General features: G+C 39.4%; 1 protein-coding gene across 1 annotated transcript in view; it reads left to right on the top strand.

Annotated features, from left to right (window-relative positions):
* EGF (epidermal growth factor) overlaps window positions 1-24693 on the top strand; it is a 55437-nt gene that overhangs the window by 5800 nt on the left and 24944 nt on the right. The window contains exons 2-13 of the mRNA XM_021397183.1: window positions 2056-2187; window positions 4732-4931; window positions 5873-6054; window positions 8715-8945; window positions 9901-10103; window positions 14078-14203; window positions 15145-15267; window positions 17150-17272; window positions 19037-19162; window positions 19987-20123; window positions 21282-21430; window positions 24091-24195. Coding sequence (XP_021252858.1) covers window positions 2056-2187; window positions 4732-4931; window positions 5873-6054; window positions 8715-8945; window positions 9901-10103; window positions 14078-14203; window positions 15145-15267; window positions 17150-17272; window positions 19037-19162; window positions 19987-20123; window positions 21282-21430; window positions 24091-24195 — 1837 coding nt within the window. The remainder of the gene's footprint in view (window positions 1-2055; window positions 2188-4731; window positions 4932-5872; window positions 6055-8714; window positions 8946-9900; window positions 10104-14077; window positions 14204-15144; window positions 15268-17149; window positions 17273-19036; window positions 19163-19986; window positions 20124-21281; window positions 21431-24090; window positions 24196-24693) is intronic.

Raw genomic sequence — 24693 nt, 5'->3', positions numbered from 1 at the left:
ATTCATCGTTTTTGTTGATTCTCAAGGCATTTACTGCATAAAGAAGCCTTTGAGAACAGAGCAGAACCTCATTTGTCCTTTCAGAACTGGCTGTCAGGGCCCTGCAGACAGCTTTTGTGCTCCTTAAGCCGATTTCTTTCACAGGACAAAGTTCCCACTGGGGGAAGCGGTTGCCAGGAGATGTGAAACAGCTACAGCAGGATGCTGTACAACTATGTGCATTGCTTTGGCACAAGGAGTGCAGGTGAAGGCATGGCAGGCTTCACCTTATGGTTGTTGTTGTGGTCAAGTTCTCCCAAGCATTAAGAAACATTTATTTTTTTTATTTCTCATCCCCCCCACTCCCAGGCTTTACAAAAAGAAGGGAGTATGTTAAGAACAGGATGCTCTTCCATGGTTATCAGAATAAAAGTCAAGTGTTAACACTATTACAGTGTTTTTAACAACGGCTCAGTGTTTCTTGTTGCTTCCTCTTTACCACTGGAAGATGTACCCCTTGATGCCTGGGTGTTCTGTCTCTGCATCCCTCTGCTTTCATTGGCAATTAATCTTCAGCTGAATTTTCTTTATTGTGTGAACTTTGCTAGTGGTGAAAACAGGCACACTGGTAACCCTGCAATCCTCTCTTCAAGTACAACTACCCAGAGAAGCAGCATAAATTCTTTTAGCCCAAACAGTCAGTGTGATCTTTCTTGGATGATTAGTTCTGTAGACTCATATTGCTTAATGCTGGAAGAGACCACCCTGTAAACCACAGGCCATTGTGCAGTTATCTTGGTATATAGCTCAGTATCCTGTGCTTGGTTAAAGCATGTCTCCCCATTCTGGTCCCACGTTACGAACATCCACTAGTGGTTTTCACAGTGTCACAGTTTTTTGTGGTAGCTTAGTAGTTCCCTTACTGAATCACATCTTGTGTTAACCAAATTGAATTTCCCTCATTTCAGGAATTGGCCATGAATCTTTGTTAATTATTTCTTGTGGGAGTTTAAAGTGTCCCTTAGAAAAGCTGGTAATTTGTGAAGGTATTTGTATGCTGTGATCAAGTCTTCTCCCAGGTTTCTTTCTGATAAGCTAAACAGACAGTGCTCTCAAATGTCTCACTGAAAAGCTATTTTCGTATACTGAAATCATGCTTTTATCTTTATTGTATACACTTTTGAGTTTTTTAATCTTGGCTGAGGGAAAAGCTGCTCCTCAGAGCATCCTTCATTGTGTTTATTCAAGAAATACACAAGGGTATGATGCCAGCGACCTCAGGAATTCGATATCAGATGCATTTAGTTTCAGCAGGAACTAAAGATTCTCTGAACTTTCAGGGACCATCATCCACAGTGCTAAGTGCTGCCAAAAAGGGTCATTTCTTCCACTCTTTTAGTAGAATGGGATCCTCAATGGTGACTTTTTTGAAAAATAAGGTCCTTAATTTTCATATTTACTACTATTTATACCCTATCAGTTAAAAGTCAGGTTTCTAACTAGTTTGTTTGTTGCCTTGGTTTGGGCATGCTTATCTCAGAATACATCTCTATGTATTACATTTTTATGTGTTTTGTACATGTTTTTGAAACTCAGACAGAAAGGGCTTAAACAAAAATGAGCTCACTGCCATGGCAGACTGCTGCTTTACTGTTTTGCAGTTTGGTTGTTTATTTTCAAAACTGTTATTGTGGATAGAGGGGTAATGATATAGGGAAGCAGCTGCAGGCAATATTTGCATAGCAAATGATTATGTAAATCACAGAAATGGAGTATCAGACAAGTCTGTTCCCTTTGTTTAAGCAATTGGCGACCATTTGTGTAGAGTGCCCAGACACTGGGTGCAATGGTAATTTCCCTGGATAGTATTTTAAAAAAATAAAAATTACTGTGCATGTGATGGCAAGCAAAGGAAGCAACCCTGAAAGCAATGCATAAAGCAATAAAGTCACCCTACTTTCTTCTCTTAATGGGGTATTTTTCACCTAGCTTTTTCTGTGAAGGGTTTTCTTTCTGTTTGCACTGTACTGTTGTTTCTAGTTGAATTGCCCTGATCCATTCAAAACCACGTTTCAGATATTGATGAATGCCTTGAAGGTGGTCTGGGAACCTGTGGCCAAACCTGTACCAATGTGCCAGGGTCCTACCTCTGCTCCTGCTTGCCCGGTTACACGTTGGATATTGACAAACGGTCTTGCTACGTGAATGGTAAGTTCATTTTCTTTTTTTTTATGACTAAAAAAGTACTTTAGAGTTCAGTTTGCATTATATTTCAAAGTGAACCACGTCTCACCAGACCCCACTCATGATGCTGACTTAGATACTCCATAGCAGCTCTAGTTTGGTGGCTGAAAAACTTCTTCTTCTGTATCGTGAGAGGAAAGATAATAAAGTGATGGTGAAGAATAGAAGCTACAGTAGTGGGAAACATGAAAACACACAAAAATAAATGAAAACAAACCATGATTTTGTATTTAGCAAAGCTACTCCTGCTCTGTGATCAGAACTCTGATCACTCTGTTACCTTGTCCTTACTTCTACCAGAAAAAGACACCAGCATGTAAGATTTTGCTACCTTTATCTCTTTTAACCTGTTGGCATTGATGTCTGCCCAGTGTATTTAGGTTAGACACAGAGCTGTGAAATGCTAGGCAGGTAGTGCTTATTTTTGGTTTGATCCATAGGCGTTTTCATAACAAACGTGAGTGCTAACGTGAGGTCTTTCTCTCCAGCTCTCTTGAGGATTTTGATTCATTTTTGAACATGTAAGATGCATTGACATTTGAAAAGATTTTAACCCCTCTGAGAAGAAAATATCCATCATTACACTTTCTAAGTAACCTTAATTTTGTACTCAACTGGTGCTACTCATGGGAAAAAAATCGTGTTGGATTTCATTAATTGTTTAAACCTTATATTGCATCTAGAATATGGTGTGAGAGTGCTCTGAAGTTCACTTCTAACCTCTCCCTGTTGGTTTCCTGAGCATCTGGTTTTGGTTTCTGTTTGGGATTTGCTACAACTCCCTCCTGGTCCAGGAGTTCAGGTTTTCTTTTACTGACTAATGTTCACCTGGGACTATCCCTACTGTGGTGATGGTAAATGGCAGAGCTGGTTTCCAAACAAAGAGTTAGTAGATGTCCTTGAGTCCCTTTGGATGTAGTTAGTCTTCACAATAATCAATACAATACAATAATCAAAAGCATTCCATGCAACTCCCCAGTTGTCACCAACCAAAAGAGCCAGGCTAGACTTCTTTTTTAGTACTGCTTAAAAACGTCTAGACTTTTAAATAGATTTTTTTTTTTTTAATTTGATTGCTTTGTAACACATTCACCTTTGAGCTGAAGAGACCTGAAAACAAACCTGTTAACTTGCAATGATATTTGTGCTCAGGAATCATTCAAATAACAATCTTGCTTTATTATATTGTTGGAGGGCTTCAACTTCTGTAAAGGTTATTACTTATATTTATAGTAGTAGTAATGATAGTTGAGGAGTGATAATGTTTAATCCTGAATCTGACTGGCTCCTCTGTGATCGGAATCAGATTTGTTCAGTCCCAATTGCAGCCCTCATTTACAGACTCCTGCTGGGAAATTCAGAGTGTGGAAAGGTCTAAAACAAAGTATGAAAACGTTCTTGGTCATCTAGTTGGCAAAAATGCTGATAGTACAGCTGTCACATTCCTGAGATAAATCAACCTTGCTACACTTTGCTGTTCATTTACCATTTACGTAAGGCATGTCTTCATAATTTAAACTCTCTCACATGGGGTTGCTCAGTGCAAATAGCAGCAGAAAAAGGGAGAGACTAACATCCCAGAGCAGCTGTTATAACTGGGTAATACCTCGAAAACTCCAAATAGACACCAGTGTAATAGTCTAGAAATCAGAGTGCTGATCATCTTCCTTGTGAGCAGCAGTTAATTACATCCTGGGTGCTGTCAGAACTTGGTCAATGGAGAAATCAAACTTGAGCTCTTTCCTCTGCTGTGAAAGGGGTTGAATTCTTGGAAAAGTCATTCAACAAGTGATTAGATAGGTTTTAAAGCTGTCATTCTCTTGGATCTGTATCAATACTTGTATTTCAAAGTCACTTAACAAGAGTATTTCTTGTATGCCACAATCTGTTGTTTCAGGCAACCATTCTATAAATCCCCACGGTAACAACCACCATGGGACTTTCTCCTTTGAATGTGCTTTAATGGTATATAAAATATTGGTCTCTGTATCTCCAGATATATATATTCTAATTAGAAATTTTTCTGCAATCTCAGTTCCGTTACTCAGATTTTTGACCTAATGGATTTTCAGCAGTAAATGTGAATGGACCAGTATATTTATATCACATTGGTCATTGATTCTCTGTGATGTACCTAGAAAGTTACCATTAAATATGAGTGATAAGGTTAAATCTACTTTGTCTAGGATAATACTGATGAGAATTTAGAATACTAGAATCATAGAATCATTAAGGCTGGAAAAAATGTCTAAGATTGTCTAGTCCAACCGTCTACCTACCCACCAATATTGCCCACTAACCCATGTCCCTTCGTACCACATCTATGCAGTTCTTGAACACCTCCAGAGACGATGACTCTACCACCTCCCCAGGCAGCCTATTCCAGTGCCCAACCATTCTTTTGGAGAAGAAATATTTCCTAGTATCCAACCAGAAACTTAATGCAATGCAACAAAAATGCAATGCTTATCTATTAATTGGTGTCTCTTTTTTTTTTCTCCACACCAGACCCTGCACCATTCCTACTTTTTCACCATGGAAGCGCCATCTTCAGAATTGATACTGAAGGGACCAATCATGAAAGATTGGTAGCTGATGCTGGTCCATCAGGACTTATGGATTTTCATTATACAGAAGAGAAAATGTATTGGGTAGATTCAGAAAGGCGACTTCTGCAAAGAATTCACCTGAATGGCACAAAAAGAGAGGTAAAGTCATCATTTATCTCAAATTCTGTGTTACTGGGCATAAAACTCTATGCAGAAACACCTGCTCTTAGGTGCAATTCTGCAGCTCCTGTTTATTTATTGATACTTCAGACTTATTAAACAGTTTTTGCTGCCATAATGGTCCTGGTTCTGAGCCTAGGCTTTTTTACTAACATCCACAGTACGGGTAGTATTTTCTATAGATCAAATGAAAGGGAAGAAATGTAGAAAAGCCAAACCTTTGAAGAGAATAATATCTCTATCAGTTTTAAATTAATCCTTGGCATTATGAAAGTTTGTCTTCCAGATTACTGTAAGTCAAACCAGCACAAATGGTATGAGAAGAATGTACTTGAATTTCTACTCTTTCTTTTTTCTCAAACTTTTTATTGGTTTCTATGGTTGCATAAATGCTTCTTTTAGAAATGCATCCTTTGTTCAGAAAAAACTGTGCATTTCATTGTCTCTGGCTCATTAAAGGGAAGACCGGCTGGTGTGGCTGTACTTCAGTGCAATGAGAACCTTCTTTTGTTGGAGAGAGATTGCTAGTTTTGTTGTACCCATGTGGAATCTTAACTTATGTATTTTAAGCTGTTTTTTAGGGTCAAACTCCAGGAACAGTGTGTTAGGCTGACTTCCGTTGCGGTACTTCATATGGTTTGAAATGCAGGCAGAAACTGTAGCTAGAAGATCAGTCCAGTGTATCACTTATGAAGAATATTTTCACTTTTACCTGTGGTTCAAGAAGGAGTGTATGTGAGAGCAAAGAGAAAATGAAAACGATTAAAAAATAAGAGAGCAAAAATGCAGGTCTGAGAGAAAATGAAGCAGGCCAGTGGAATGAGATGGGAAACCTCAGTCTGGCGCAGCTGTCAATGTGTTGAAAGTCAAGCTTATGGTAACCACAATGCTTCTTGCTGACAATTTTTTGCTGTTTACAGAGATTATGCTATATAGAGAAAGGCATTTCAGGATTTGCTATTGACTGGATAAATCAGGACATTCTCTGGGCCGATAGACAGAAAGCAACCATAGAAGCAACAGACATGAATGGGAAGAAACGCCGAGTTCTTCTGAGAGATATCGGTCGTCCCACAAAGATTGCCATTGATGCTGAGCAAAGGTAATTTTAACTAGGTTAGTAATTTCATTAAAATGAACTCTAATATACTAAGTACTGTGACTGTGGTTTATGGACTGTAGAGATACTCTGTGCATGGTGTTTTATCTGTAGTACAATACGTACTTGAATGTTGACAAAATCATAGAATCATAGAACCATAGAATGGCTTGGGTTGGAAGGGACCTTTAAGCCCACCCAGTTCTGACCCCCTGCTGTGGGCTGGTTGCCCCCCACCAGGTCGTACAGCCCAGGGCCCCAGCCAACCTGGTCCTGACCACCTTCAGGGATGGAGCATCCTCTCCTTTTCTGGGCAGCCAGTGCCAGCACCTCAAAGTGAAAAATTTCTGCCAAACATTTAATCTAAATCTCCCCTCTTTGGGGGTAATGGAATAAAAGATTAATAAATATATAAGAGAGAAACAGAAGTGTGTTAGAAATGCCTGCTGAGGTCTAATGCAGAATCTATACCTACTGGTCATCAGAGAAAAATTCATTAGTGAGGAGATCTGAGGATCTGCTGGTCTTTTCTCAAAGAGAGCAGTTTCAGGGCAGCAGAAAGAATTGGAGCAGCAAAGGCTACAATGCCTGTAAATGCTGCAAGTTCCTTTTGCTCCCAACCTGGCACAGTTAGACTATAAATTAGTGTATTTTCATTTAAAATATTTTTTTCTGATTTGATTTTTATATAGTATTTACCAGTTTTGGAAATATTCATGAGTCCTTAAATCCACTGTCACGTGTGGTGGATGGATATGTTACAATGACACAGAAATATCTTTCCTGAACTCATGGAATCATATGTGGAGATTCAAGTTTGTATATTTACGTAGGTGTGATTCACCACGCACTGCAACTGTACTTATATGCTTACAGAAAGATCAATAAGCCTGTAATAAACTGTAAAGAAAATAGACTCCAAGGAGTCTGACATCTCATTTCTGTCTTGGTGTGTTTTGCTTGTATGGAAATCCTAAATGCTCTCTTCTTAATGTGAATTTAAAAAACAAAAAAACAAACAAAAAAACCCAATATGTTTATGCACAGTTATAAACATTTTCTAAGTCTGATGTTAACAGTATCTTTCCTAAAATCTGTGCAACTCTTAAATAATGAAAGTCAATGTGCTATCTTAGTAATAGAGTTTTTCTTAATGAATGTGCGTAGATATTAGCAGTGATAAGATTACTTTACTACTAATAATGTAACTATAGATGTAAGGTTGATCTTTTTTTTTGAATGGTATTCAGAAATGCTGAAAAATGAGGATTAAAAATAAAAGGAAGAGAGGGCAAATAAGTTAAATGCTGGCAGTTACTCAGGCTGACTTATAATCTTTGTTCTTCATTCTTCCTGTTTGTTCATATGATAAACTGATTTGCAAAATATCTGCACAGAGACTATAATTATTTCTGAGACTATAATTACTTCCAGAGCACTGAAGTTTCTTAAATAACCTAAAGGTGGAATAGAAATGTAAGCAGGTGTTAAAAATGGCAGTAGAAAACTGGACTGTCCTTCTGGAAACATGTTTTTGCATCTACTTCAATAATCTATGATGACTGTAGACCCTGTAGCAGGGAGAAAAAGCCATGAGGCAAGGGTTGATTCTTCCTACTTGTTTAGTACAATCTCCTGCCAGTGAGATCTAATCCTTTTCAGGGTTTTTTGACAATAGATTAACACAGTAAAGCTGGCTTCATGCTGTTTAATACTGTAAATCTTGCAATTCTCTGAAGACGATGCAAAATTATAAAGTGTCTTTGAATTTTTGTGCGTGAGTATAAGAATCTAAAGAAAAAATCTAAACCCAAGCCTTAAGAAATAAAACAGAAAAATGAGGGTTAACTTGCCCTGTTAGAAGAACTGTTGCTAACCGTAGTCACATCACTAAATCTGAGTTCTGATCCACGAATAACTGGAGATGAAAGTGGGTTCAGTGCCTAACTGATTTGGGTATTGGAGCTTTATTTTGACTGGGCCTTAATTTAACGACATCATAGGCTGGCTGCTATAATTAGGAGGAAAGTAGAAGAAAATGATCTGGTATTTTTAAGTACCACTGTGCATTGTGTTGGTCTGGAATTTTTGGAGATGAGTTCCTCCCCAGAGGCAAAGGGCAACAGTCTGCCTCAAACACGTGCCTTTTCCCATGTTTGCAGCAGTCCCCTGTAGACGTCAGAGGTTGTTCTAGTTTCCCTCTCTGATTGCATAGCGGAACAAAGCAGGGACAGAGACAGTTGTGCCTCGTGGTTAAGCTGGGCTGATTCCTGCTTGACCTACATGAGATGAATTTCTAGTATCTCATTGCTTCCTGAACAGTCATAAAGTCTCTGATAGAAACAAATTTATTAAAACAGGAAAATAACTGTAACAAAAAAGTAGTGGTAATATTGATTCCATTAAACAGACAACACGCTGTTGGCAAAAATGATTTCCATTCTAAGTAGAGTTATGTTTTGAGAGACATATATGGGTTTTTCCTGGAATAGGTCAACGTGTATCGAGGAAGCCCATTACTTTATTATTAGTTTTGGTTCTGGATGCACTGTGGTAAGATTGAAAAAAGCCTGTACATAGGCTCAAGGAGTATGTAGCAGTGATGTGATCATGTAAGCATATAAATATTTTATTTTTGTCCAAAACATGTTTCTTTCCTGCAGGATATTGTTTTGGTCCTCAGATGGTACAGTTTCCAGCATATATCGTGTGTCCCTCTACAGAAGTGATGTGAGAAATATTTTAAGAACCACAGAAAAAATAAAAGCCATCTCACTAGATTTGGTTGACATAAGGCTCTACTGGATCCAGCATGACCATGGGAAAGAGATTTCCCGTATTGGATCATGTAACTATGAAGGGGGTGCTGTTCATTTGCTCCGAAGTTCTGGTCGGTGAGTTTTTCTGGGCTGTCAGAAATAAAACTCTAATTTCCTGGGCATGCAGTTAAAGAGAGCATAAAGGAGACTTTTATTTTGTCACTTCACAATGCCATAATGCATATAAATGGCTTGTAACTGTAGTTCTACAAATGTGAAAACAGAAAAAAATAACTGTTGTATTCACTGTAGATAATACTGCCACTTAGTACCCTCCATCTTCTAAGCTTTTAGCAAATGATAACCACTTAATCCTCAGAAATCCTCTCGGAGTGTTTATTAGTGGCCTTTTTCTGCAGATAGAGAAGCTGAAAGCAGAGAGCTTAAATGATTTGTCCAAGGTCACCATAGGTTAGCTCAGGTGTCTGAGCTGTGCTGAAGAGCCTGAGCTCTATCAGGTCTTCCCTGCCCTCCTCTAAGCCTGTTGTCCTCCTCAGCTGCTGCTCAGGGAGGCATGGATGGTGCCCTGTGCTCAGGCTCTCCAGAGATCATCAGCAGATTTTCAGTTACCCTCGTCTCCCCAGTGCCTGGCTGAAGAAAACCCTATTCCTGTCCTTCCATCTCCACTCTAATTTCTTGGGACAGTCAGAAGGTTCAGAGAAGGCACTTTCCAGTGCCACACTGGGAATTGGGGGGAATTTTCTGGCCTAAATCCTTCGACAAAATAAGTGCGCATTTTAATTGCTGGGTTCAGTAGAATCAGCATCTGTCAGTTGAGTCAGTCTTAAACAGCATCTCTTGTACCCTGTAAGAAATGATCACAATTTTTGTAGCTGTTTCTTGTAAACCTGAAGGATTCTTAGTGCTGGGAGTGTCTCTGGCATCTCATCTGACAATCACATATACTCTGTAAGAAAATAAAGGGTATTTACAGATAATGTGACTGAACTCAATGTTCAGAAAATGTATGAGTCAGTATATACTGGGATCAGGTGATTTGCCATTTCATACTATTTTCTCAATGTTGTAGATCTCAGTTGCTTGGTATGTCTCTCTTTGCTGACCACCTGTACTATTCAGAGTTGAAGTCTGGTACGATATGGACAGCCAACAAGTATACTGGAAAGGCTGTAGTCACTATTAGCCTGAAACCATCACTTTTTCCACCTGTGGAGATAAAAGTAGTGCATCCATTTAAACAGCCTGGTGCAAGAACAGATCTTCAAGAATTCGGTAAGTAAACTGTAACGTATTTGGAGAACCATTATATAGTAAACACTGACCTTTCACAGTAATAGTTTTCTTCTGCAAAATTCCAGGCCTTGGAAAAGTCAATGACTAAGTTTCCTTCACCTTCAGCAACACATAGGTCCACTGGAGTATCAGGCAGGAAGCTGCTGAACATTAACTTCTCATTTCATTAATCTGAATACTTATGGAGAGCTCCAGAGGTCTCTTCCAGCCCTGAGCTTCTAAATGTGATTTTCTCCTTGTCATCTCTTTTCCCTGCCCTTCCAGTTTTCTTCCCTCCCCTTTCACTTTTCCTTCCTTTTTTTTTTTCTCACAAATATCTTTTTATATTTTACTGCTAAATGTGAAGAGCATACAGCTTTTGTGTGTGTGTGTGTGTGTGTGTGTGTGTGTGTGTGTGTGTGTAGATTATATTCATCAAATGCCAGTTCTCTTCTGGAAATTTTAATGTAATGCACATCTAAATACCTCTGATTATTATGGCACTGAAGGATTTTAAGAAGAACATAGTATGACCTGCAAGTGATAGTGTGGATGTCTCAGCTTCATTGGATTGAGTCATCCTGTTTAAGATAGGTCTGAAGTTGCCATAGTAACTATTAAAAGAGAGCCCTAGATGTCTTTAATTGGTATCAGTTGTAGCCTGTTGTATGAGATAGCCATGCCACTACATTTCGCTGTGGGATCAGAAAATGAAAGTTGACTGCGGATATCTCTACTTGGTGATTCCTGCTGAGGCAGTAGGAAGTGGAAAGTATTCTCTGATCTTTGGAAAGCAGACATAGAGTAATGTTGTTTTAATTGAATAGCCTTTGTCACCAGTTTTCCTTTGGCATGAAGAACTGAGCATACAGACATTTGGGAGTGTCAAGCGATGACTGCAGAACACCCAGGGGAATACGGTTATGGGTCCCCAAGAGGTATAGGTAGTATAAAAGCATTAGGAGATAGCAACGTGTACTTGTATGAGCAAAAATGAAACTGTGTCTGTGTCTTTCGAGCCACTCTGAAATATCTACTATATCATAGGCTTTGTCTTTCTTCATGCCAGCCAATAGCTTTATGTGGTATCGTGCTGTATCTCTTTCCTGAACCCTGGTCTGAATGGGAAAATCAAAATCTTCAAGGGAACTTTCCCTTTCAGATGCTTTTTTTGCAGTGCAAGGTTCTGTTGAATTGAAGAATAGAAAGTAACTTTGGAAATCAAAGTTACGCTTGTAATTGCAGGGAACTTTCATTCAGAGGCAATACTGGTTCTGTGCTTCCTTTGAGAAAAACATTTTCCTTGGCAAATAAAAGCACTTTGACTCATGTATTTGGTGCTTACACACAGAATAACTATGAAAGGGTGCATTTGTGAGGTAGACAGTGTAGTAATAAGTTTACATATGGCTCGGCATTGTTGCAAAGATTTCAAAATTTGGAAGGCCCCATGTAGTGTCTCATGAAGCCGTTTTGGGTAGCACCTCTTGCCATATCTACATTTGCATGAAGATAGAGTGGGAGAAACAGTGACTGAGAGAGGTAGTTCATGACAGTGTTCTCCTGAACCTCAGGGGCTATCAGTTGTTACATATGTTCTCTCCACAAAACGGTGTAGCATAATGCTCACTGACTATGGGCACTTAGTTCTTCCTCCCAGAACATATTATTTTCCAGTGTTTCTCTTTCCACTGGAAGGAGGTTGTCCCCACCTCCCTTTAATAAATTAAATACTAGTGTTATTAAATGCCTCGCATCATTTACTCCTATACTTACATTGTGTCTTATACAACTATGACAGTGTTTTCAGCAGTAGTTCTATTTGATTCTAAATACCTTGTAAAAATGTCTGGGAAGTGATAGAGTAGAAAGAAGCTTAACAGGCTGAATCCAGATGAACCTTTTGGACTTTGCATGTACATTGCTTGGCTTATCCAGTGCAAGAACTGAGATGAAAGAAGGGCTAATGAGCCTGGAGTACAAATGAGATTTATAGCTGATCTTACAACAGAGAAACCTGGAGATAAAAGCATACCTAAACTAATTGGATGCTCTGTACAAGCTAAGAAGTTGTATGTTACACTGTAGTGTCAGCTGTGAATTATCAGGCCTTCTTTAAAGCAGATAGCAAATGAGTCCTTCAGATGAAAAGGGAACTGACAAGAAGTGCTCAACTAAAACGATCAGATTTTTGACAGGAATTTGGATTATTTATTTTACTGCTTCCATTTCTCATGTCCCCTTTTCTCCTTCTCTTTCAAAAAGCTTTCCTGAACCGATCAGATCCAATAAATAGGAAGAAGATCATTAACTCAGCTGGGGTTTGCTATAACCCCACAGAACAACTTTGGCATGGTAGTATCTGGAAGATGGCCTTTAGTTTAACTGAAGTCTCTTTGATAACTAACCCTAAATTTGATGTCAGTATGTGTATTTACAAATGCCTGCTGGAATGCTCTTCCCAATTTTATTAAAGGCTCATAAAATGCTTTAATTACCTTAAAATCTCAAAGGCTCCTTTTGGAATTTGTGAAAAATGTCTTCCCTGACAGGTTAATAAATTAAGAGGAAATGCTATTCGGAACTCTCAGGATATTTTTTTTTTGAAGGAATTCCTTTCTGTTTCTTTCCAATGTGAAATACTAGCATCAGGCTATCATCTGAGAACAATTTCCATTTAAAAAAGTGATAGGGTAGGGAGTAGTGAGGAAAATATGGTTCATAGTGACTATTTCTACTGAGAAGATTATCTCAAAATTTTTGTGATTCATGACTTAGTAACTATTCACATTTAGTTTTGAGATGCAGCCTTGAGTATCATATGGTTGAGCATTTTATTGTTTTGAGACTGCATATATTTGCATTGCTGTCATTGTAATTTGTTCTGTATTTGAAAGTTATACACTTCACCATAATATGTGCCTGATTCAGCTGCAATAGAGACAAAGATTAAGGGTCTAGTTTGTAAATTCAAAACCGATTATACAAAAAGGTAGGCTCAGCTACAACTACATAAGATTCAAGTTTCTGATAAGCTAACATGCATAATAGCACACAGTATCCATCTAGTCATCCATTCATTGTTTTTCATTTAGTGATATGATTTTTGTTAGGGAAAAATTAATCAGTCTGATGCAAATATGTCCACTGCTGAAGTTCACCGCTTTCAGCCAAGATGAAATGTCTATCCAGGAAATTATTTCACTTTTACAGATGTGATCTGTCATTGCAACTGATGGCCAGCTTTTCTTCCTCTGTGGCTAGCAGAAGGCTAAATGCTGAAACTTAATTTTATTCCGGTGCCCATCTCTTGGAATTTGAAGGTTGAACTGGAGACAGTATAAGCAATTCCTTCACATCCAGTGTCTTCCCTGACTATATGAGCCCATGATTCCCTTTATTACATGTTCAGCAGAGGGCAAGCACAGAGTTGTGTGTGGGTGGCTGCGTACCCATATCCAGTGGCAGCAGTTCAGCTATTCTCATCTTGGAAAAGGGGCAAGCAACCCCAGAAGAAGATTAGGAAGATTAAAACAAAAATAATAATTTATAAGACAAAACTAAGAGCATGAGTGTTGCATATCTGCAGAAGCACCAGCTGTGGAAGGTAGCTGAGCCGACACGAGGCTCTGCCAATCCTTCCTGTGGAAAGAGGTGCTTCAACGTCTGTTTGCCTTGTTCTATGAAGCGAGAGTAGTAGTAAAGCTCCTGTTGAGGGCTCATTTCTTCTTCCTCTGAAGAAACTTACTCTTTGTCTTTGAAAAACGTACTCTTTGTCCTACAAGCACTTTAATTTGATAGTGAATTTTTGGCTCGATTTTACCAATAGAAAGTAATAGAAGGTATTATAAAATAAGTTCCTCAGGTTGGGCAAGTAACTGTTGAGAAGGAGAGGATATGTAACTGAGCATCTTTGCTCAAAGCAGTTCCTCTTTGAACAGAAGATTACGTTTACATTATGTTTGCTCTTCCAGAAAAAGAAATCTGTGATTTGAACAAAGAAAAGTGCAGAAGAAGAATCTGCAGGCCGGACTCAAGGACTCATCGGTGTAAATGTTCTAGTGGCTTTATTTTAAGTCGAAATAAACAGTTTTGTGAAGGTAATACATGGATCTACTCTCAGCTTTATTCCACCAGATGAAAAGATTCCTCTGCTCTTTTACTTTATTCCAATCTTGAGGATGAAGAAACACTCCAAGGTTCCATGTCGGTTTAGTGTCCTTCCACATTCTAAAACAGTCTAAAAGGAGACATTTGAAAATGCCACAAGTGCTGTCTTTGTGAGAAATGTTGGTCTTAGCCTAAGAAGTTGTCCTTCTTATGAATCCTGATAAAACTTAGAGTGGATTGTATCACAAAAGGTGAAATGTTGAAAACTATTGCAACATAATGGCTATTTTAAGCCTTGCCTTTAAAAATTGCATTAATTCCTAACAGGTATAAATGTTGGAGTCTGGATTGCTTTAATCAAAATCTAATAGTATTAATTACTGTTAACATATGACTTCTAGAAGCATCTTTTTCACCACAGGACCAAAGTTGGATAGACATAAAGATGTCAAAATTATGAGCTTAAAACATTTACAGCAGCCATGCAATTCTCAGCAAATCAGCCATAATTGTTTTCCAAAATGAAACTTCTAAACCACTTCCCTGTTTTGAGAATTCTTCTCAAGTCATGTTGGAGCCATTTTTTTAAAAAAGAATTTTTGTCAGAAGGAAGTATCTAATGTGAATTTTTAGGGTGCACATAGGATTCTGGCACTGGAATCTGTATGGAAAGGCATACTTTGATACTTTGCCTCCAGCCACATATGCTGGGCACATACAGCCTGAATATGTTGCTTGAAGGTTTTTAAAGCTCATTTGAATTAGGTCTGAAAACTTGCTTTTTAAAAATTATTTACTAGGACCAACATATTTTATAAAATGAATAGGAAAAAGAGATGTTTTTTGAAGACTGTTAGTTTGCTTTGTTAATTCAATTCGCTGACATTGGCTGATGACCGTGTTGTGACACAGTGAGTGCTTCTTTTGGCAGATATAAATGAATGTGGCTTCTGGAATCATGGCTGTACTCTGGGCTGTGTGAATATCCCTGGTTCCTATTACTGCACCTGCCCAAGAGGTTTTGTTCTGCTGCCTGATAGGAAAACATGTCATGGTAAGTAGCACTAATTCAAAGACATCTCCAGTATGACTGGATATAAGGAAGAAGTGTTTTATGATAAGGGTGATGAGACAGGTTGCCCAAAGAGGTGGAGAGCTCCTCATCCCTGGAGACACTCAAGGTCAGGCTGGAGGGGCTCTGAGCACCTGATGGAGCTGTAGGTGTCCCTGTTTGTTGCAGGGGAGTTGGGCCAGATGAGCTTTAAGGGTCCCTTCCAACTCAAACTATTCTGTGGTTCTATAACATTGGAGATAGTCCTCGTGTAACACTGAAACCTCTGAAAGCTTTGTGTGTTGCATTGCTTCTCTCCTTTACTATATAAGTAGGATCAGCTTAAACTGTGTGAACCAAAGACAGATGATGTACTTAAGGAAGTAAGTCACACATGAGTAATCATGTGGGGGCCTCTTGGGAAGCAAAAAGGAATCAGATTTCATCTGTGTATCTGGTTCTAGATGCATGCATCCATGCAGCTCTTGTGTTGAGTTGTGGTCCTAAGTTTTACAGTGCTTGCTGAGTTGCTTTCTAGCTAGCAACACCTTTTCTTCCATAATGCAGCATTATGTATACTCGGCCTACAAATGAATTGAGTTTTTCTAGAACATAAAATGTGAAATCCAACAAAGTTTTCAGGTCTTGGGATATCTCCAGTCACTTTTCTACCTTGGAAGTGACACGCAAGGGTCCTTCTTCCTTGTTTCCACAGAAATGAAGCATTGCTATATGCCCTCTTTAGAAGTGCTGGTGCACAGCAGTGAGTTCAGTCTGGATCATGGCAGGATATAGGGTGTATTAAATATCCATACTAAAGTCTAAATATAGCCATATAGTCTATTGGTTTTTAAAACTCCAAGAGGCACTTCTCCCTCACTTAACTGGAAGCCAGGTACAGGGCTCAGGGACCTAAGCATGGGTGTCCAGGCTGTGGGAGATGGCTGCATGAGGCAATCAGATGTGACAGAAGACCTGTGGCCAGAGGCAGTTGGGTGGTGGGATGTTCCCATGCATCCAAGATGACAAATTCCTACTCTGGATGACTAACTTAAACTCTGCGCTACAGTTTGAGTGCCTCAAATTAGATAAAAAATGCACTTTTTCTAACATAGGTTAGGGATGAAGCATGGGCAGTGTAACTCCATAACCACTGTAGCACAAGGCAGATATGTCACCATCTATGCACCTTGAGACTGTCCCATACACAGCTGTTCATCCGAAGCTACATGCTCTGGTGGGAAATAAACATGAGATCCGTTTCTTCGCCCTCTTCACTCTGCCTAAAGATTTAGAGCAGTTCAATTTGGGGCACAGCTGCCTGGGGAGTATTTGCAACAGCTATGCCCCATTTAAGCTGGTGTATGCTGCTGGTTCCAAGACGCAACTGTGCGAAACCTGCGTTGGTTCCAGGGGGTGCTGCCACGTGGTGCTGGTGTGGGGCTGCAAAGAGATGCAGCACTGCAGGGCAGAGGTGGAAGAAGAGGATCCCATGGAACTGCATGAAAGAGGGAGTCACTGGTTTTCTCCTTCTTGTCTTCACGTTTTTCACATTTAAGTCTGACTTCCTCATACGTTGGAAGCTTGATCTACTTTAGATAAAATTTAAAAATGATCATTTTCTTATCTGTTTCTATTTTAATATCATTCCTTCACAAAAAAATTGTAAATTTTAGACTGGTCAGTGTAAACGCTTCATGACTCAGCAGTAAGTTTGGGTTTTTCTTTTGCTGTAATTAAGAGAGTGTGGAAAAAAAAAATTGGAAAGAGGAAAAAAAACCCCAACCAAATAACAACTATGAAAATGTTAACACAACTTTTGAAGAAGGTTTAGAAAAAATTATTCTACCATTTATGACTTCTTTTCCTCTTTAAATTACTGTAGAGCTAATTTCCTGTGTAAATAACGACACTGAATGCAGCCACGGTTGCCTTCAGACATCTAAAGGGCCTGTTTGCTTTTGTCCTGAAGGATCTGTACTCAAAGAAGATGGTAAAGCATGTACAGGTAAGTGTTTAACATTTTTCTAGTGATAATGACTGCCAAACTCTGTTTGTTCTTGGCACAGAGAACCAGAAGTAAATGATGGCACTTTACAGCCATTTTGCACAGCTGAAAAAGATTGTACAAGATAGGAGGCAGTGGAATGTCCGGCTCTTTGAGCACTGAGACGTGCAATGTTCAACTTCATTTTTAATAGATTCTTAATAGCAACAACATCCAGTATTTACAGGCCAAATTCTTCTGCTGTCAGCACAGAACAAGGCATCTCCGAGGTGTTTGTTGCAGGTGACAACTACAGCTTAAATTTGAGAGGAATTATAGGACAGATGGTAAAAAAAAAAAAAAAAAAAAAAAAATCAGGGCTTGGGTGAAATCTGAAGACGACTTTATCAATGTTGTGCAACCCAAGTTCTGAGTCACTCTAACTTGCAGCAATTTCATCTAGTTAGCCACAAATGGAATTTTTGCAGTTGAAGTATTTTGAGAAGCTCTACCTACTCATCTGTCCTTCTTCATTTCAGCAGCTCTTTCAGTTCAGGAGGTTGTACTTTTCAGCTGTATTTTTGTAAGTCTAGGGATCAAGATAGCACAGTTAATGCCAATCTCATGCCTTGACAAATTCCCTTCCCCTTTTACAACCACTACTTACTTTGAACTGTACCGTATACATGCAGCAGTGTTGCCGTTTTCATAGAATTGTGCAGGTTGGAATAGACCTTCAAGATCATCAAGTCCAACCACAACCTAACCATACTACCCTAACTCTAACAGCCCACCACTAAATCATGTCCCCGAGCACCACATCCAAATGATTTTTAAACACATTCAGGGGTGGTGATTCAACTACCTCCCTGGAGAACATATCCCAGTGCTTAACAACCCTTTCTGTAAAGAATTTTTTCCTGATATCCAACCTAAACCTCTTCTGGTGCAACTTGAGGTCATTTCCCCTTGTCCTGTCACCAGTGAGAAGAGACCAACCCCACTTTCACTGCAATCACCTTTTGGGTATTTGAAGAGAATCATAAGGTGTCCCCTCAGCCTCCTCTTCCCCAGACTAAACAGCCCCAGTTCCTTTAGTCTCTCCTCATAGGGCATATTCTCCAAGCCCTTCACAAGCCTTGTTGCCCTTCTTTGGACCTGCTCCAGCACCTCCATGTCCTTTCTGTATTCAGGCACCCAAAGCTGTACACAGTACTCAAGGTGGGGCCTCACCAATGATGAGTTTTGCTGGGGATGCTCCATTGAGTAAGCTCAGACCAGAATTGTGCGGCCCCAAGAAGGATGAATGGTTTCTTTTCATATAAAATCTCCCCCTGTTCTATTAGAAAGTCATTGTATTTCACCAATTCACTGTCCTTGATTAATTAACTTGGACAATAGAGTTGATTAGCCGCTGCTTTGCATGGAGTGCCATCTCTGGTAGAATTTGTTACTGTTTCATTTTGGATGAGATTTCCATGGATGAAGAAGTTCTCACAACCAATCAACACATGGAGGCCTGGTCATATATCTCAATTCCATGCACTCCCACCTTCTGTCCTGAATTTTCAAGAAAGGCTGTGGGAGAAGCTGAACCTAATTGTATTTCATTTCCCTAGACTTCTGCTTCCAACATGAGGTTATTCAGAGTTCTGTCCATCACGGGGAGACTTTATACTGTAGAAATCCAAACCAGAGTGGATTGCTCACTTAGTTATACTTACAATTTTGTTGTATTTTTTCCTTAGGATGGCAAAGTTAAAATTTTCCAATGCTCTGTTTAAGGTTGTACATCTCCAGATAATGGTGGCTGTAGCCAGATATGTTCTTCTTTAAGCCCATTCTCCTGGGAGTGTGCTTGCTTTCCTGGATATAAGCTTCAACGAGACAGAAAGCATTGCACTGCTATAGGTCAGTATCTTGATAAGCCTGCTTATTTCTGCCAATGAAATAAAAAATGTTTCAGAGGCTTTTAAAGTGAGTAGCATAACTCAGATGCAATTTTGCACTAGTTCTATATTACTTTGTGCAACACTTTGAAAAATAACCTATTTTGGAAATGTACTGTTTCTAGCACAGTTAATACTAATCTTGCTTTTAGCTCAGTAGTAATAATGGTGGCAACGTTCTCTCAGGAAATAGTTTTAGACTGCTGAATTAACTTAAGAGATGCATGCGGTTACCTCAGATATGTGTGAGATTTAAATCTAGGCTCTGAAGGTGGGAGGCTAATAAAATAAAATACTAACGAATTCCTTCGGTCCTTCTCTGCTATATGCTTAAGATGTTTACCCAGCAGTGGAGGTGGAAGTATATCTTAATTTCTAAATGTTTTATTCAGGTTCTTGTCTCTTCTTTTCGTGTTTAATTTTACTTATGCTTTCACACTTTCAGTCCTTCCAAAGACAAAGCTTCCATTGCTCGCTTGGGGCTGGCCTCAAGTAATTAATATAGTTAAGTGAGAATGAAATAATTTGACCTGAAAAGTTGTATATAGTTATACAGAATAGAAAAAAAAAATACAAAATATGAAAAGAAACAGAAGAAGAAGCACCCAGAATCTACTTCAGTAGTTAAGGTATTGATGATTATATTATTAAAGTGCCAAGCAGAACACAGAGAAACAGCATATGCAGGAGCTGTTGCTCCCACCCACAGCATCCTATGTAGTGATGTAGTCTAGAGACCATTTTGAAGCTGGTAGAATTAATGCATGTGCAATTTTTCTTCAACAGGCCCTAGGCCATTTCTGTTGTTTGCAAATGGCCAAGATGTCCGCCGGATCAGTTTTGATGGAACAGATTATGCAAGTTTATTTGATGGGCAGATGGGAGTAGTCTTAGCGCTGGATTCTGACCCAGTGGAAAATAAGGTAAGGTATTAAAAATGAGAGGATTTTGAAGTGTTATAAGGACAAATGGATTGGGCTCTCATGTGCCTTAACCTTTCTGCTGTCAGTGATCCAGATTACACGTTGCGCTGCGTGATGCTCTGTTGCCTGTCCAGGAGCGCTGCTGGCACAAGATGCCAAACACAAATTGAAGAGTTTCACCCCCTCCTTACTGCCTTAATGTGCTCTATGTCTTGACACGGCCAATTGACAGGGAATTTGGATTAGTGTGCTTTTTTCAGAAAAGCTACATGCCACAGTCCCTACTAAACCTAGAAGTAATGGTAATTACTGAACAAAAATGCTGAATGCTTGCTGCATTTATTGTTCTTATTACAAGATACTCCCGTGGGAAAGAGGAGTCTTCTCTTCAGAGAGAACAGTTTCTATGTGTGGCCACGTCCCAGTGCCCTGCGCTTTGCCTGTGGAGTTTGGAAGAGGAGTTCAGCTATACTTTGCTGAATCTCCAGTGGAGATAGCCATTTTTTTGGATGGTGAGATTTATTTACAACTGTTAGAGTGTGATACAAAAGAGTACTGGATGGTACAGTGAAAGCCAGTGAGGAACTCGGTTATGTTGCTGGAAACGTCTTAGGGACCAGATGGACAGAACTAAAAAAAAACGGGAACGTTACCAGAGCCATGTTACAGGAGGATCATTTCAAGTTCTGCTGGAACATGGCTACCTGCCCTGAAAAAGGGCCCTGTGGAGTAGCTCGCAGCTATTCTGCATTGTACCCAGAGTAAATCGCCTGCTCTGGTGCCGTTAGCCCCCTTTTTCAAATGAGCAGGCGGTGACATGATAACGTGCTTTTGCTTGCTCCTGCTTTTGCTTTCTTGGCTGTGCTTCACGTGAGGCAGCTGCTCACTGCAACAACCCACAGGATATTGAGGCGACAGTATGTAGGGCAATTAGGATTTACCACTAAGCACAAGCAGCCTGCAGCAGTCATCCTGGTTGAAGGACATGTGCCTTTCGTTTGGTCAGGAATCACAGGTGGCCTGTGCAGCCTTTTGAGAATAAGCATTCAGGGGACTTCTGAGATGAAAAAGTTCATTCAAAAGAGGAACTGTGAGATGAGGGAAATAAAGCAGAAAGTGCAATGGGAACTATATACATCCTGTGTTATTTCTTCACAGATTTACTTTGCCCACACCGCCTTGAAGTGGATAGAACGAGCTAATCTGGATGGCTCAAATCGTGAAAAAGTTATTCATGGAGCTATAGATACACCCGAAGGCCTTGCTGTGGACTGGATTAACCGTAAATTGTATTGGACAGACCGAGGGTACATGCTCCACAGTGCATTTATGTTGAAGCATGCCATAAGATATTTGGAATAAATGACTGGTGATACAGGAATAGCTGGGATATCACTCTAAATTCAGTAACGCTTCACATTCTGACTGGATAGCTGTAACCTTTGGTATATACGGTTGGAAGGCTCTTAAAAACTAATGCAGGGAGTTCATATGCAGTCTACTGTTGTATTTTTATCTTTGTCTTTCACAGGAGCAAGGTTTTGGACTCAGCTGCAAAGAATCTAAAGCACGTACCACATATATGCATATATGTGCGTGTACCTGTGTAAATATATATATGTATACAGTCATTACATATATATTCACAATGCATGTTTATAAATATAAATTGCGAGTAATACTGCACTGAATACATCTCAGGATGGACTCAGTATTGTTGACAGCTAAAGTTATGCTCCTTAAAGCTAATGGGCAATTATTTTAAGTTAATTTTATATATGTCATTTGTCTGTTATTAAAGGGAATTGACCACTGGCAATCAGTATGAATTCATGTTTCAGCTGGTACAGGCGGAGAAAGAGAAACAAAATTCACCTCTGGTAAAAAGCCAGTGTCAGAACAGAACATGCAGTGATGACTCCTTGAAGAGCCACCATGATGCTTCAGCATAACCCATATTTTATTAGTCAAAAAAGATGATTTTAGAAGTCCCAATCACGGCCATTCTTCCTGCTAGATACACAGCTAGTCCACTTCCGTGATATTAGGTACAAACTTGTCTATGCAATCATACTCCCAAATAAATATGCCAGAATTTCTTGTGAAATGGGAAGTTGTGATGCTCTGTAAGACAAGATCCAAGGATGTAGCCATGAATTTGTACCTGCTACTTCCTCCTCGCTTCCTGGGTTTACCTGCTTCTATTCTACATATACAAATATGTAGGTTGCTCTGAAAGTAATGCTTCATATTTATTTCCATGGAAACTACAACAGATACGAAGAGCACAATAACACTACTTGATAGAGCAAATTCTCAGCTACAGAGCACTATTTTTCTACATAGTCACCACCATTAGCTATGCATTTTCACCGGCAATGAACAAGAGCCTGCACATTGTGATCGTAAAAATCTTCACCAGCAGATGTGATCCATTGTTTCACAGCTGCTATGAGCATGATTGCATTGCTGTTGAGAAAATGTTGCCATTGCAGTCCATCTTTCATTGCAAGAGAAAGGCTGTCTTCTTCTCTGGTCTGACTCTGGTAGATCAAGCCTTCAGCTTAGTCAGCACCATGGTGTAGTGGTCATAGTGGATGGTTTGTCCAGGTTCCAGGAAATCCAGAAGGATCACCCATTTCCTATCCCAAAAGAGTGCACATCACTTTATCTGCCAAGGGCTTCATCTCAAATGTTTTCTTCAGTTCAGAGTTCACATCTTGCCACTCCAAGGATGGCTGCTTTGACTCCAGCTCATAGTGGTGACACCACATCTTGTCACTGGTAATGATGTGATACAGGAAACTGTATCTTATTGTTTCAGTAGTTCCTGACAAACTTGCATACGGCATTCTTTCTGTTCCTGTGTGAGCATTTTAAGACTCACCTGGCACAAACCTAGTGATATTCCAACATTGCCACCATTGGCTCTAATACATTGAAGCCAGCATTGAACTCTGTACACAATTTCCTGGTCAAAATATACTGATTCACATGAATGACCTGATCAAGACGCTCTTCATTTTATGCACAGCTGTGCATGACCATCTGGAATGTGGCTTATCCTTCATGTCACTGTCACCACTGCTGAAATGCATCACCCCTGGCCTCACTATGCTCACATCCACTGTTTGGTCTCCATAAATGATCAGCAAACATTAATGAATGTCAGTGGGTGCAATGTTTCCCCAAAGGAGGAATTCTGTGACACAGTTTTTCTGCACACACATTTCTGTGTCAGACACCATTTTGTCAGACTGCTCCTCTGCTGCCATCTGCCATGTGGCAACAACACGTGGTGCAATACTGGTGGGAAGATTCAACCCTTCACTGCTGTACCACCAACAGCCTCTTCTGACATCGTGGGCCAACATAATAAAATAGGAGGCATTACTTTCAGAGCAGCCCTCATATATATTTTTCTCTCCTAATGGATTAGGAGGCAGGCAATGTAGGTTGTAGACTTGACTGCTCTAGATCATAGGAGTGATCATAAGGACTTTCACTTCTTTTCTCCCTATAAAATAGATACAATGTGTAAATTGCTTGCAGTTTGTGGATGGAAAATGCTACAAAATGTGCTATTTAAAAGTATTCTTTACAAATTTGATAATGTCCTTCAATTAGGAGCTGTTTTTTCTCCTGACTCCTTTTAAAGTTAACATTAATCTGTTAGCAATCATACTTCCAACTCATTGTTTTCCCAAAAAAGGAGAACTTTGGGTCATTTACAGAGCAGCAGGTATTTTATCATCATGTCCCTGACCAGATAACGGGGCTGTAATGTGAATTACTTGTAGATAAAAGAACTGGACATCCCATAGCAGCACGATTACTTACGTCTTTGCAAAGTGATTTCTTACAGTTTTGTGCTAAATTAAAGCAATGAAAAGGCTTAGTACATTCTGCCTGAAAAGGTAATTAGAACGATAACAGGAAGGGCCTAACGGTGCCTTATGTATTGCAGGAAGGCATGCATTGAAAGGAGCAATTTGAATGGAATGCAAAGAAAAATGATCATCTGGGAGGATATCTCCCAGCCCCGAGGGATTGCTATTCACCCATTTGTGAGGTAAGGAGTGATAAACGTGGTTAATTGTGTAATAGTTAGTGAGGCTTTTTAAAAATAAGCATGCCAGCCTTGCCCTTTTGGCAGACAAAAACTACATTAAGCCTTACATTAAGACAGTAATTGCCTAGTAGAGTGATGTGAGCTGCAGTGATTTATTGCTGTTTTTTTTGTTGTGAGTTGGGACATGTTAATTTCTCGTGTAGATTAAAAAAGTTATAACCATTAAAGATATTGTATGTGGTTGAAACTACAGAGAAGTACAAGCTACCAAAATCACCCTAACTGATAACTGCTTTGTTTTTCCATGTGTGTAGGGTGTAGACACAAGCAACATATGTTGCTTAAGGACGATTTTTTTATGGCCATGTTTCAGTTTCCTCAGAAATTTACTGTTGTGGAGGTGTGTTGATTTAAGTACACCTTACATCTTCTTAGGTAGTACTGAGATGAACAGAGAAACCCTAAAATTTTAGGACTGTTGATGAAATTCTGACCATT

The sequence above is a fragment of the Numida meleagris genome, chromosome 4 (genome assembly GCF_002078875.1).
Source record: "Numida meleagris isolate 19003 breed g44 Domestic line chromosome 4, NumMel1.0, whole genome shotgun sequence".
Taxonomy (NCBI): domain Eukaryota; kingdom Metazoa; phylum Chordata; class Aves; order Galliformes; family Numididae; genus Numida; species Numida meleagris.
This window is presented reverse-complemented; position numbering and strand designations above follow the sequence as displayed.